The following is a 14714-nucleotide window of genomic DNA, read 5'->3' as shown; positions in this document are numbered from 1 at the left end:
CGTGAAATCAGACCAAGGGAAGTTCCGGTGCGAGTTAGCATCAAAGCTTCGAAGCTTAATGGATGCGCTGTCGTAAGAAGCGGCGGCTTCAGCAGCGGATTTGAAAGTTCCAAGCCAAATCCTCCGATGGTCCGCGTAAATCTGAGCACCCCAATTACCGTTCGCCTGCTGAACCACTCCTTTGTATTTCGTTGTTGCCACCGTGTTAGACAAGGCAGGAGGTTTCGTGGTCGTTTCAACAAACACAGTAGGTTTCACGCGTTTCATGAGCGGCAAGACTGAATCACTTGAGCCCGAAGTCTCTGTCGTTGTCTTGGCTTCATTGCTCATCTCATCCATATCCATTAACAAAACAAAATCAAGAAAGACCCAAAAATAAAATAAAAAACACGAAACAGAGAAAGAGAGAGAGATCTTCGCAAGAACAAAAAGCAAAATAGAAATAGAAGAAAATAAGGAAGAGTATTTGAAGGGAGCAAATCCTGGAAAAATCAGTATTATGTTTCTCTGTTGTTTTTGTTAACAAATAGAATGTTACAGTTTCCATTTCTTGTTGTTATTTCTAGTTTTCTCTGTGATGTGAAAATGGGAATTTACAGAGTAATTAAATGTCACCAGAAGCTGTTAGTGGTAAGTTTCCTTTCTTAATGAGATTTTCGTATTTTCTCGGTAGAAATAAAATATTTACTGAACATTTGTTTTATGATCAAGGCAAGCTGGAGCGAAAAGTAAAACTTCCATTTTTTGTTTAAGGTTATTTTTGTCTTAATTTAGACATTAGTAGCGAAACACATATAATCATCATCATTCTCATGTGGTTTTCTTGTTTTTTCTGGTTCTTGTTATACATCCAAAAAAGTTAAACCATCACCTTCCATTGTTGTTAAAAACATTTGACAGTTTCTTACATGCTAATTTTTTCACATTTTCAAATAAGGGCATAGAACAACAACGTAACGCAGCTAAATTTCTCGGATGTGAACGAAGATAATGTTATCAAATCCTCGACTGATTCTCATCTTCTCATCTGTGTACCTACAAAACATCAAAGTAAGCAAGCATCTTTGTATTAGTAGCAAGAAACCAACATTTTTGGTTCATCATCATCAGTTGTAAATGTAGAAGATAGAGAGATCTTACAGAATTTTAAGCTCGATCTTGTTTGTTATATCAACCGGATATCCAAATGCACCGCCTATAATAGCTGCGTCGTCCATCTTCAAGTCATATGTACTGCTTTCTGATTTTCTGCAGATAGTTCATGAAACCAATCAAGAAACAAGATCACAGAAAGAAAAAAGTTTCAAAGAGATCACTTACATGAATTTGCCTTTCATGGAGAATCTAAATGCTGGAATGATGTTAACTTCAAACTTTATCCTCCCATCCTTGTCGATGATCTGAATCAAATCCTCAACAAGCTGAAGCAACTGAATACTACTTAAGACATTTTACTAAAGTGTTTACCTGTCTTCCCATAAGACCATTTGCTGCATTTTCAATCCAACTATCTGTAAACATCTACAAACACAAACACCGACAAATCACTTATCAAAACGAATAAGTTGCTTGTTCAAGACAAACAAAAACTGAAGTTATCAGAGAAGTGACCTGTGAACTCCAAATCATTTGCCAGCTTCCTTCTAAAAGCTCGTAATCATCTTCCACCGGATTCGAATTAGACGCAAGAAACTCATCTATAGCCTGCAGTTATACTAACTGATCCATTAATTCCATTCAAAACCAAAATATCAATTGTGTTGTCAGGTTTATCAGATGCATTATACATTACCTCTGCTACTCCTTTGTCTTTAGATATGGTGGCTAACAGCTTTTGCCTAGGTACAGTTTCTTTCTGAAGAACAAACGTTGTCCCCTGCGCTAAAGATATATCTCCTTATGGATCAAAATACTATAAAGCTATATCATTATCAATATTTCAGAATCAAGAAACTTATCTACCTTGTTTCCCCTTGAAATCCTAAGGTTTCCTGAAGGCGACAAATACGTAGTATCTAACCAACCTTTAGCCTCATCACCAAGAAGTCTAAAAGGAACTGGATATGGAACTTTGAAAGGAAGGAACTTTAAAGAGAAAGCAGCTCTATCGAAACGGAATAAAACCCGTTTCCCATCTTTGATCGACGCAGCTGCCTGTTGATGAAACAAATAAGCATGAATTTCTGAGTCTTAGATGCAAAAGACTTGAATGAAGAAGCTCACCTCAACTTTTAGCTCTCCAATGATGTCAGAGAATCTAACAATGTTTGAAACACGAGGATCGTTTGTTGTCTTCAAGTATACATCTTGAAACACAGTGAACACATCTACTCCTGTAAATGTTCTCTGCAGACACAAATCATTCCATTATTTACAATTTTACATACAAACTACAATCATCTAAAAAGTGGGAATATGATGATAAAGAACTGACTTGGATTGGAGATGCAGTTCCAGGTCTTGTGGTGAACATCAATCGCCAACGGCCTTCGATTAAGTCAGAATCTGTCTAAACATTCCCCAAAAGACAACCAAATGAGTCAGTCAAAGAACAAAACATAACAGAGTTTTGATAACTTGAAGATGATGAAAAGGGTTTCACAAGAAAACATTCATACAGGATTCTGAATACCCTCTAAACCTTCAAGAACTTTCACAGCAGATTCCACATCCTAACAACAACATAAATGTTTCTCAAAATCAGAGACTGAATCAAGAAAACATGCCGGAAAAATCAAAGAAATTTCAAGTTTTTATCATACATTGAGCTGTCTAGGAGAAGCGGATTTGCCACGGCCTTGAATCCCGATCAAAGCGTCAATGAGTTTCATCTCAGCATCGTTGAAAGAGGATTGTTCTGTTTGGTTAGTGACAGTGGAGGAAGATGAACAACTTATGCGCAGAGTTCTACAGTTTCTGGATGAATGTAATCTCCTATTTGCTGTGTTACGAAGATGGTATCTCGGAGAAGACGATGATATTGAAATCGGCGATGATGATGGGCAAGGACATAAACATGGTAGTGACATCTCTACTACAGTGTAGAATCTGACTGCCACCATTGTTTCTGTCTTGCGCTTGTCTTGTGAAGCTTTCGCTGAATGGTTTAAACTATAAAGTTTGCATTTTTATGATTGTGTGGTTTACAATAAAGCATGAGACTTGGTGATAATATATCTTAAAAAATTGAAATTAGTGGAAGTCAAATTTTCTCAATTAATTAAAAACTTTACTCAAAAATTAACCAAAAGCATGAATCTTTGTTTTGATTTCTATCATCTTCAATCCAATGTGTATAATCCAGAACCAAAAAAAATAAGATCTTTTATAGATGATGAAGCTCTGTTTTGTGTAATAATATAAATAAAAGAAGAAGGAATTAGAAAGAATTAGCAACAAGAATAGCTTGTCTACACCTAGCTCTAGCTTGTTCAATCCTCTCATTCAAAGTTTCTTCTTTAACAGAAGCTTTAACCATAGCTAAATCCATCTCCATCAACTTCAAAACCCTAAAGAGCTCAGTGACCATTCTCTCTTCAACTTTACCTTCATCTCTCAAAACCTCAGCTTCTTCTCTAGCTCTCTCTGCGACTATCTCACCAGCTATAGCTAAAAGCTCCTTTGAACCAAAATCTCTCGCCATTAAAGCTTCCAACTTCTCTAAAAAATCCATTATCACATACCCTTTAGGTTTCTCCAAGTTGATCTCTTTTGTTCTTTTCCAACCAATCTCGAAGTTTGGTGGCTCTGGTTTCTCGATCCCTCTTTGTGTTCTGTCTCGTACGATCTCTGATCTTCTTCGTTTCTCTATTGGGAACTTCTCTGCGCTTGTTGTGTTGATTGATTCGGGTGCGGGCGTGAGATCGAGGAACTGATCTTTTGGCTCTGGTTTTGATGAACATTTCGTTGTAAATTTGAATGTTCTACGAACGACGCTATATGTTCTTGTTGGGACTGTGATGTGAAGATTAGTAGAAGAGAGAGATTGAAGAAGAAGTGTAGAAGTCGAAGCCATTGATTTTAAGTTGAAGCTTCAACGAATAGTGTAGTGTGTAGAGGCTTGGAGGATGATAAGGCCTTCTCTGTAGTTTACCATCACGTTGTTTAAATGTTTCAAAAACGAACGTCGCGTCGTTTTTTTTGTTTCGTAAATCGTATTACGTTTTCTGATGAGATTTTCCACAAGGTTTTTTTTGTCATCTGATATTATTGATAATAAATTTGAAAGATACATGAAATACAAACTTAAACTGGCGGAAACAGTAATATTTCTAGAGTCTAAATCCCAAAAGAGGGAAGCTAAGCCGACGGACGGAAGTAAAGTTCTTGGAGGCTAAATTGAAAGCAAGAAACATTAACAATACAAAGCAAAAATTATAAACCTCAAAACAAAGGAGATTGCAACCAAGGTCTAAGAACAACAACAAACAAGACTTTAATCTTCAGAGAGATGGTAGCTCAAAATCAACAAATCAACTTCTTCTTCTGAAAATCCTAAGAATGAGATTTATCAATGATGTCCTCCGCAAACCAAAGATAACAACCACTTTCTCCTATCAAGATGAGAGCAGACCTCTCCAAACCAAAGATACTCATAACCCGGCAAGCGAGACACTAGAAAAACCTCAACCACTTCCGGATGCGACGACGATAACGACCCTTGCGCCACCAAATTTCGTCTAGATAGAACTCTACAAAACACTTTCAGATCTCTACCCGATCTGCAAAGCAAAGACAAGGAGCCAAGCCTATCATTCACTGCAATCTCCACCCCGAATAGGACAATCTGTAAACTTTGAAACTAGCATCAACTTCAGACAAATCAAAACAACTGGAACAACCCAGATGGAAACCAAAGGTTGAACCAAGGAGAGAAATAGCAAACGAAAGATGAAGGCTTGAGGGAAACTAACAAGAGACCACCCAAAACCACATCGACGACATAGAGACGATAACAAGCACAAAAGCAGATATAGATATAGGTCGAGGAGAGTAAAGAGGCTGGATTTATTAGACGAACCACACCGTGGATCTACCAGATCCGGCATCATCCTCTCTGATGAACCTCAAAACGAGTAGATCTGACCACCCTCAACTGCTTCTGCAAAGACCACCCTTTCACAACCCAAGTTCACTAACAACTTCTCTGTCGAAGGCCAAAATTCACCAAATAAAACTAACGATAAAGGAAAGAGAAGACAGGAAAAGATCTAGAGAGCACTCTCACAGCGCTGTGGTGGCCGCCGGAGAGGCAAAGGTGAGAAATCGAGACTTTAGAGGCGGTTAACCTAATTGTCTTTAGAAAGAGAATATTTTATATAAAAAAGAGCTCGATATGATTTTCCACAAGTATTTAATAAAAAAATATAAGTAAGATTACATTAAGAGCAAATCCAGTGGGAGGTGCTAGAAGGGTTTCTCAGCAAAAAAAAAAAGAAAATTTGAAAGAAGGAGACAGAGTCTGAACCGTTGCTCAATGGAGCAACTTGAGAAACGTTGCTAAACATGTGTTAAGCTATTATTGGTTTAACTTTTTATTTTTTATTTAAAATTTAAATAAATAATTAAAAACAATATAATATTATGTTTGAGCAACCTAATATGTTTCTATCCATTGGATATGACCTAAGAAATGAAATTATTATTTTATTTCGTAGTGTATAAGACCATGTACAATGGATATCAAATTCAACACCTCAACTTTTTAACACTCTAAATTATTTTCTCTTTCTTTCGCCTAATCATTCAGCACTCAATTTAATTTTAACCTCTCCAATAGTTTTGTTTAATAAAATTCAACACCTTACCCTACCATTTAATATTTCTATATTTTTATTTTCTTTTATGATTTATGATTACATATTTAATAATAATTATCGATTAAAACTAAATTAAAGTAAATATTATAATATTTATAATTAAAATTAATTTTCTTGTTGCAAGTAAAAAAAATAAGCTTAAACAGACAAAAAGAATTGATAAGGATAATAGAAAATTATTATTAAAAATTGATGTTTTTTTTCTATGTCCAAATGAAACAAGACTAGTCTCTATTTATAGATTTTTTAAAATGATGAATTTTGGTATAATTTTTATTTTTTAAAAAATAGATTAATATACAATAATTGAGATCAAATAATTAGGATGAGAAAAAAAATTAACAAAACTATCATCAACCAATCAGAATAAAAGAAATGTTTCCACACAGAGAAAAAAACAATTCCTATTCTGAGACTCACCATCTTCTCCTCTCATAACTTGCCATGTGGCAATGCATGTCCCATATTCTTCAGATTAACCAGTTGAAAATTCAACTGGTTAATCCACATGTGTTTTCTAAAAAATTGAACAGCCTCATTGCATCGATTAAGCAATTGAAATTTTTATTCAACATCCCCATTTTACATGGTCTAAGAGCATCTGCAGTGGAAGTTGCTCTCATGGTTGCTCTTCCATTTGGGGCCCAAATACCGAATTAAAAACTCATTTTTCAGTCCATTAAATCGAGAATCGATTATATAGGAAATAATTTGAGCAACCCAGGAGCAACCCTACGTGACGTACTGATTTGTGGATGGGTAAATATAAAAAGGAAAATTTTTTTTCCCATTTTCTTCTTTCTTTCTTCTCGGATCCTCTCTCTCTCTTCTCTTTCGATCCAGACGGCGAATCGAAGGCGATTCATCTGGAAACCGGAAAAATCAATCCATAGTTCCAGATCCAATTCATCTTCAACCTTTGACATCCCTTCCTTCAAATTCTTCACCGGAATATCCAATTTCACGAATCTGAGTAATGGGTTTTCTCTAAAATCCCTGATTAATCATGGGTTCTTCTTCAAGTCTCGTTCTTTCAGTGTTCAAGCTAGAGCTGCTGCTGAGAAGAGAGTTCACGATTTCACCGTTAAGGTTTTGCTTCTTACTCTTTGTTTAGGGTTGTGTCTACTCTATACTAAATTGGGGGAATCTTCAAATTTGTAACAAAGCCTCAAGTTTTTCATCTTTACTGATTCATATTGTTACTGAGTGTTAGGTTATTATGATTGATTCTACTAAATCTGAAAAAACTGAGATGTATTTTGGAGGCAGGACATTGATGGGAATGATGTTGCTTTGAACAAATTCAAGGGGGAAGTTATGTTGATCGTCAATGTCGCTTCAAGATGGTAACTTTTTTTCTTTCTTCATTATCTTGATTGCGATTTCTTCTGTTCATTGTTCATGTAGAGGTTTATGATGTTAAAGATTGTGTTTCCATGAACAAACCAGTGGTCTCACATCATCAAATTACTCCGAGCTATCACATCTGTATGAGAAATACAAGAGCCAAGGTGAGCTCTAATTCTATAGATCGTTGTATCTATCATTCTTTGTGTCATATGTTTCGTTCATATTCTTGCTACTGCCAGTGTTATTAGTTCGCATTTCACCTTAATATATTGAAATCGAATTGTTCTGCAACTTTTGAACTGCAAGTCAGTTCAGTATCTTTGTTTGGTTGATGGATAATCTCAATCCATCAGTTCTTCATAACTACAAGAGTTCTAAAACTCATTTAGATGGACACAGGCCGATGAAGCCAAGCTTTTTCTGCCATAAAGGTAAATGTTCAAGGTTTAAGTCAATCTCGTTTCTCGCACTTGATATTGGAAAAACATGAGATCCACTACTCCTTATATATAAGATACAGTTTGTTTAAAGTGGTTGTTTCTTAGATCGATATACAGTTTGTATCTTAAGTGAACTAAGGGAGGGGGGGTGTATTGAAAGTAGAATTTTGGAGGATTTGTGGGATTTATGATATTTTGGATCAACAGCTTCAGATCTTATGCAAGATTTCAAAACCGGTTATATGACATTAGCCTCACCAAGATCAATGTTCTTGAGCCAAGCTATTGGAACCGCAATGGGCTGTGTGATATCTCCTTGCGTCTTCTGGCTATTCTACAAGGCCTTCCCAGACTTTGGCGTGACCGTCTATCCTGCTTTCTACGCCCTAGTCTACATAGACATGCCTATACTTGGAGTCGAAGCTCTGCTTTGCCCAAACACTGCCTCATGCTCTGCTACGTATTCTTTGCAGCAGCAGTGATTGTGAACGGTGTAAGGATGCTGTAGGACTAAAGTGTATTGAAATTAGAATTTTGGAGGATTTGTAGGATTTATGATATTTTGGATCAACAGCTTCAGATCTTATGCAAGATTTCAAAACCGGTTATATGACATTAGCCTCACCAAGATCAATGTTATTGAGCCAAGCTATTGGAACTGCAATGGGCTGTGTGATATCTCCTTGCGTCTTCTGGCTATTCTACAAGGCCTTCCCAGACTTTGGCGTGACCGTCTATCCTGCTTTCTACGCCCTAGTCTACATAGACATGCCTATACTTGGAGTCGAAGCTCTGCTTTGCCCAAACACTGCCTCATGCTCTGCTACTTATTCTTTGCAGCAGCAGTGATTGTGAACGGTGTAAGGATGCTGTAGGACTAAAGTGGGCTCGATTTATCCCCCTACCAATGGCTATGGTTATACCATTCTACAACGAAGGTTACTTCACAATCGACATGTGTCTGTGTGTGGGAAGTCTCATGTGGTGAAGGCAGTTGGACGACATTACCCAGCTCTATACTTGCCTTGACATTTGTTTTATGTGAATTGTTCCTTTTTCTTAAAAACAATTCTTCCAAATCACACTGCTTAAGGTGTGATTTTTTTAAATGTTTTTTAAATAAATAAATTTACTATACAAATTAATAATTTTCTCTAAATTTATTACTTTGTACTTCAATTATTAACAACTAAATATAGTGTATTATGTTTGTTTTCGATGTAATATATTTTTATGTTCGTTTTTTGTAAAACATGTTTAATATTTCCCAATTATGTAAAATATTTTTGTTTTCTTTTTTTGATGTAATATAAGTAATTGAATGAATTGTTTTGTCATTTTGGATTATTAAATAATTTATTAAAATTTGATAAATAATAAACAATTCTTTTAAAATTTATTATTTTAATTATTAATTAACTTGATAGGAGTTTTCTAGTGGAAGAGTGATTTTGTTTAAAGTTGTTAATGGATTGCCTTGATTAGTTTAATATTAATTATATGATTAGTTTAATTATGAGCAACTTATATGAGTTGCTCTAGTGGAGATGGTCTAAGTAATTAAATCAAATATATATATTTTGTGTCCATTTTAAACAGACTCCTTTTGGTTCAAGATTTTACTTAATGTCTTTGTTTAAGTCAAGAGGAAAACTTCTAGGTTGGAAAAACACTTTTCTTGTAACATCCATGAACCAAAATCCCGGTTTGGAGATTGTATCGGTCGATGCAGAAGGTGCATCGGTCGATGCAGGTTCAGTTTTGTGCGTTTTGACTTAAGTCAAACGCTGCGTTTTGGGCAAAGGGAGAAGGAAAAATCCTTAATCGTTTCTTTTGTCTCATTAGTCGAGACTGACCGTTTTTGAGAGAAAACAGAAGAGAGAAAAAGTTCTTGAGAGTTCTTGGAGATTTTGGGTGATTTGAGGCAGTTCCTGTAGAGATCTGTAGCTGAGATCGTTGTAGGAGCTTCCTGGAAGTGTGTTCTTGCTTGTTTGAGTTTCAGTTTCGTCTTGGCAAAGGTAAGTGCAGGACCATGGCTTATCTAAGGTAGAGAACTCTCTAATGTGCTTGTTGTGTGTTGTTAGACTTGTTAGATCGTTATTTTGGACGTTAGGAAGCTTTCTTGTGGTTAGGGATCGAGTTTTGTGGTTGTAGGAACGAAGATCCGGCGAGAAGCTTCGGGGAAAACACGATGCTCGGCATTACATCGGTCGATGCATATCTTGCGTTGGCCGATGCAAGTGCGAGGACGGCGCATAAAACCTTAGGGTTTTCGTGTTATGTCGAGCATGCGTCGGTCGATGCAGTGCGAGTGTAGGTCGATGCAAGTGCATCGAGCATCGGTCGATGCAACCCTGTGTCGGTCGATGCATCCCCATTTGGTGTTAGTCGATGCATGTTGGTGTCGGTCGACGCAGAGTCCTGGTTTGTTATTTGTTGTTTGTTGATTGTTGTTTGATGGTTAGAGATGACTCTATTGTTTGTGTGTATAGCCCAGTAGATGAGAGGATTGCCTTACTGAGTGTTTATTAAATACTCATGCATTGCAATATGTGTTTGTGGTGCAGGTAAAGGCAAAATGTGATCGTGGAATCCAGGCAATGAAGAGGAAGATGTTCTAGGGACTCGATTGGATGTTGTCTGGCATTGCTAGGTTGCTAGAGTTGGGTCATTAGAAACATTGCTAGGTTGCTGATTTCATGTTCCTGATGATTGGTTATTGGATTATGGTTATATTTGATTATTGGTTATTTATATTTATTGGATATTAGTATTGTTATTCTGTTGTTGGTTGTTTTCGTGGTTAGGTGGCTAGTGGGTATGAGACCACATGTTGTAGTTATTTATTATATTATATTTTATTATTTATTATTAAAAAAAAAAAAACTGGTCGGGTCGTTTCAGTTTGGTATCAGAGCCCTTACGGTTCTAGGTTTGGGTTCAATAGGCTTTGTGCTGTAGATGTTTGGATTGCATGCTTTGATTGATTATGTGAGTTAGTCAATTGTGTGTGGCATGGAGTTCTAGAATATCCTCTTCGAGCCTATTGTGTGATTCCACGGTGAGTTTATGTTTTCTGTGTTATAATTGAAATTTGTTTGCTTAGTCTTCTGTTCATGGTAGTGCAGATGGCTAGAGATGGTGCTGTTGCTGGTCGTGGTCATGGACGCGGAGGTGGTCGTGGTAGGGGCAGAGTCCCAGAGATTAGTGAGACCGAGGACCAGAGTGTGACAGTTGAGTGTGATGGCGAGTCGCAGGATGTTCTGGGGGATTCTGTGAGTGTGGCCGGAGGGGGCGGTGTTGATGCTCTAGTGGCCGGTGGTGCTAGGGTCCCAGGTGTGGGAGTCCCAGCGGGTGGAGTCCCTGGTGTTGATTTTGCGGCTTTGCTAGCACAGGTGTTAGAGCGGTTGCCAGCTGTGGTACCGGCTCAGGGTCAGGTTGTGCCACCAGTAGTGGCGGAGGAGCGGAAGCCAGTGGCTGCGGATGCAGGAGCACATGGACGTTATTTGTCCATGCTCAAGGAGATGACACATCTTGGGACTGAGCGGTTTTTGGGTGGTACAGACCCTACTGTTGCAGATGCATGGAGGATGAGTGTGGAACGTAACTTCCATACTCTGAGATGTCCTAATGATTTTTGGGTGGATATAGTGGTCCACCATTTGAGTGGTGATGCTCAAGTGTGGTGGAGATCAGTGGCTGCTAGGAGAGTGCAGAGGGAGATGAATTGGGCTGACTTCGTCTTGGAGTTCAACCGCAAGTATTTTCCTAGAGAGGCTTTGGACCGGTTAGAGGTGCAGTTCCTTCAGTTGTCTCGAGGGACACGGTCAGTGCGGGAGCTAGACTTGGAGTTCAATCGACTTCTTTGTTATGGGGGTCGGGCTATGGAGCCTGAGGAGGCCCAGATCAGGAGGTTTATGAGGGCTCTTCGTGATGACTTGAGGGTCCATTGTAGAAGACGTAGTTATGCTACACGTGCAGAGCTGGTTGAGACTGCATCAGAGATTGAGCAGGATATCCGGGCACAATCAGTGGCGGTTAGTCCTGCAGTTCAGCCTAGTAAGGCTCAGCATCATGGAGGTTCTAGCAGGGGCGGTAAGTCTGTGCAGGGAACCAAGAGGAGGTGGGAGGCTACGCAGACGCAGAGTGGCGGGGGTTGCTTCAAGTGTGGGAGCAAGAATCACAAGTTTGCTAGCTGTCCCAAGAGGAGTGCTCCGACGGCAGGGGCTCGTGTATGCTATCAATGCAGGGAGCCAGGGCACATCAGGCCTTTGTGTCCCAAGTTGCAGCCGGCAGCAGTGGCAGCGTTGCAGCAGGTGCAACCTGGAGGTCAGCAGGTGGCATGGATTGAGCAGGCCTGATGGCATGGATTGTGTCCCAAGTTTCAGATTTTATGTTTTCCTGTGATAAAGTGTTAGGTTCTCAACACATGTGGTTTGTGTAGGGACCTTGTTAGTGGGAGGGTTTAAGTCCTACATTATGTTTGATTCTGGAGCTTCTCATAGCTTCATTACTCCGGAGTGTGCAGAGAGCGCGGGAATTAGAGGGGATCCCGGGGAGCGTTCAGGAGTTGTCACAGTTGCGGGAGGCAAGTTCCTGAGGGTTGTTGGACGAGTTGGAGGAGTTGATATTCAGATCGCAGGAGAGTCGTGGCCAGCGGATTTGCTTATCGGACTAGTGGAGTTGTATGATGTTAATCTCAAGATGGATTGGTTGCATCGGCATATGGTGCATTTGGATTGCCATCGGGGTAGAGTGGAGTTTGAGTGTCCATGAGGGAAGTTGGTTTTTCAGGGTATTAGACCGACTTCAGGGAGTCTCGTGATCTCGGCCATTCAGGCTGGGAAGATGATCGAGAAGGGCCGTGAGGCTTATTTGGTTACTATATCTATGCCAGAGACAGTGGGGAAGTCTACGGTTAGTGGTATTCCGGTAGTGGAGGAGTTTGAGGATGTGTTTCAGTCATTGCAGGGATTACCACCATCTCGGTCGGATCTTTTCACTATTGTACTGGAACCGGGGACGATGTCGTTATCCAAGGCTCCTTACAGAATGGCTCCAGCAGAGATGGCAGAGCTGAAGAAGCAGCTAGAGGATTTGTTGAGTAAGGGATTCATCCGTCCTAGTGTATCACCGTGTGGAGCGCCGGTGTTATTTGTCAAGAAGAAGGATGGGAGTTTCCGGTTGTGTATCGATTATCGGGGTTTGAACCGGGTCACTGTGAAGAACAAGTACCCTCTTCCTAGGATTGATGAGTTGTTGGATCAGCTGAGAGGTGCTACTTGGTTCTCCAAGGTAGATCTGGCGTCGGATTATCATCAGATACCGATAGATGAGGCAGATGTGAGGAAGACGGTTTTTAGGACAAGGTATGGGCATTATGAGTTTGTGGTGATGTCTTTCGGGTTGACTAACGCGCCAGCAGCGTTTATGAGATTGATAAACAACGTGTTTCAGGAGTTTCTGGACGTGTATGTCATCATTTTCATCGACGATATCCTGGTATATTCTAAGAGTCCCGAGGAGCATGCAATGCATTTGAGGGCAGTTTTGGAGAAGCTGCGGGAGCAGAAGTTGTTTGCCAAGTTAAGCAAGTGTAGTTTTTGGCAGCATGATATGGGTTTTCTGGGTCATATTGTTTCTGCAGAGGGGGTTTCTGTAGATCCAGAGAAGATTCAGGCTATCAGGGATTGGCCTAGACCGCAGAATGCCACAGAGATCAGGAGTTTCCTTGGTTTGGCAGGTTACTACAAGAGGTTTGTGCAGGGTTTTGCAAGTAGAGCATGCCCTATGACTAAGTTGGCAGGGAAGGATGTCCCTTTTGTGTGGTCACAGGAGTGTGAGGAGGGCTTTGAGAGCCTTAAGGAGATGTTGACTACTACGCCAGTGTTGGTTTTGCATGAGCAGGGAGAACCCTATGTGGTATATACTGATGCATTTAGAGTTGGTTTGGGATGTGTGTTGATGCAGCATGGGAAGGTGATTGCTATGCTTCGCGGCAGTTGCGGAAGCAGGAGGGTAACNGAGCATCAGGTTCCTGGCGGTTTACTGAAGAGTCTACCCATTCCTGAGTGGAAGTGGGATATGATCACTATGGATTTTGTGGTAGGATTTCCAGTGTCACGGACCTTTGAGGCTATTTGGGTCATTGTGGACCGGTTGACTAAGTCAGCACATTTTCTGGCCATTAAGAAGACTGATGGAGCAGCGGCCTTAGCTAAGAAGTATGTGAGAGAGATAGCCAGATTGCATGGGGTGCCAACGAGCATTGTGTCTGATAGGGATTCTAAGTTCACTTCGGTGTTCTGGAAGGCATTTCAGGCAGAGATGGGCACTAAGGTGCATATGAGTACAACTTATCATCCCCAGACAGATGGACAGTAAGAGAGGACGACCCAGACGCTGGAGGATTTGCTGAGGATGTGTGTTTTGGATTGGGTGGCCATTGGGCAGATCACCTGAACCTGGTAGAGTTTGCTTACAACAATAGTTATCAGGCGAGTATTGGGATGGCTCCTTATGAGGCTTTGTATGGGAGGCCGTGTCGTACACCGTTATGCTGGACTCAGGTGGGGGAGAGGAGCATGTTCGGGGCAGATTTTGTTAAGAAGACCTCAGAGAAGATTCGGGTTCTTAAGCTGAACATGAAGGAGGCTTAGGATAGGCATAGGAGTTATGCTGATAGGATGTGGAGAGATCTTGAGTTTCAGGTAAGAGACAGAGTGTACCTCAAGATGGCCATGTTGCGGGGTCCGAACAGGTCATTGACTGAGACTAAGTTGATTTCGAGGTATATGGGTCCGTTCAGAGTGATTGAGCAGGTTGGACCAGTGGCATATAGACTGGAGTTACCTGAGGTTATGCTTGCATTCCACAAGGTTTTCCATGTGTCTATGTTGCGGAAGTTTCTCCGTGAGGATGATCAGTTGTTGGCTAAGATTTCTGAAGATCTTCAACTTAACATGACTTTGGAGGCGAGACCAGTGAGGGTTCTCGAGAGGAGGATTAAGGAACTTCAGAAGAAGAAGGTTCCTTTGATGAGAGTCCTTTGGGACTGTGATGGTGTGGAGGAGCAGACTTGGGAGCCTGAGGCGAGGATGAAGGC

General features: G+C 40.1%; 2 protein-coding genes and 1 long non-coding RNA gene across 3 annotated transcripts; 1 reads left to right on the top strand and 2 right to left on the bottom strand.

The window, feature by feature from the left end:
- On the bottom strand, window positions 856–3133 carry LOC104742628 (probable plastid-lipid-associated protein 12, chloroplastic). Its single transcript, XM_010463642.2, has 11 exons — window positions 2763–3133; window positions 2619–2672; window positions 2435–2509; window positions 2224–2346; window positions 1963–2154; window positions 1793–1876; window positions 1612–1704; window positions 1468–1521; window positions 1321–1400; window positions 1141–1248; window positions 856–1035 (listed from the first exon to the last, which is right to left on the bottom strand). The coding sequence occupies exons 1-11, from the start codon at window positions 3060–3062 to the stop codon at window positions 963–965; spliced, it is 1236 nt and encodes a 411-aa protein (XP_010461944.1). The 5' UTR covers window positions 3063–3133; the 3' UTR covers window positions 856–962.
- Window positions 3297–4072, bottom strand: LOC104742626. Its single transcript, XM_010463641.2, has one exon. It carries the CDS (start codon window positions 4013–4015, stop codon window positions 3380–3382), a length of 636 nt encoding a protein of 211 aa, XP_010461943.1. The 5' UTR covers window positions 4016–4072; the 3' UTR covers window positions 3297–3379.
- On the top strand, window positions 6848–7331 carry LOC109128788. The gene is made up of 3 exons (XR_002035101.1): window positions 6848–6908; window positions 7089–7165; window positions 7269–7331. It is a non-coding gene; the product is annotated as an uncharacterized LOC109128788 (long non-coding RNA).

This window comes from Camelina sativa, chromosome 14, assembly GCF_000633955.1.
Source record: "Camelina sativa cultivar DH55 chromosome 14, Cs, whole genome shotgun sequence".
In the NCBI taxonomy this organism is placed as follows: domain Eukaryota; kingdom Viridiplantae; phylum Streptophyta; class Magnoliopsida; order Brassicales; family Brassicaceae; genus Camelina; species Camelina sativa.
This window is presented reverse-complemented; position numbering and strand designations above follow the sequence as displayed.

What these genes read in the sequence shown, in the direction of transcription:
- LOC104742626 (XM_010463641.2), bottom strand. Translation starts at nt 4,015, where the DNA reads ATGGCTTCGACTTCTACACTTCTTCTTCAATCTCTCTCTTCTACTAAT.
- LOC104742628 (XM_010463642.2), bottom strand. Translation starts at nt 3,062, where the DNA reads ATGGTGGCAGTCAGATTCTACACTGTAGTAGAGATGTCACTACCATGT. An exon ending in AAATGATTTGGAGTTCACAG is followed by an intron (nt 1,522 to 1,611) that starts GTCACTTCTCTG and finishes TTGTGTTTGTAG; the next exon opens with ATGTTTACAGATAGTTGGAT. An exon ending in TCCATGAAAGGCAAATTCAT is followed by an intron (nt 1,249 to 1,320) that starts GTAAGTGATCTC and finishes AACTATCTGCAG; the next exon opens with AAAATCAGAAAGCAGTACAT.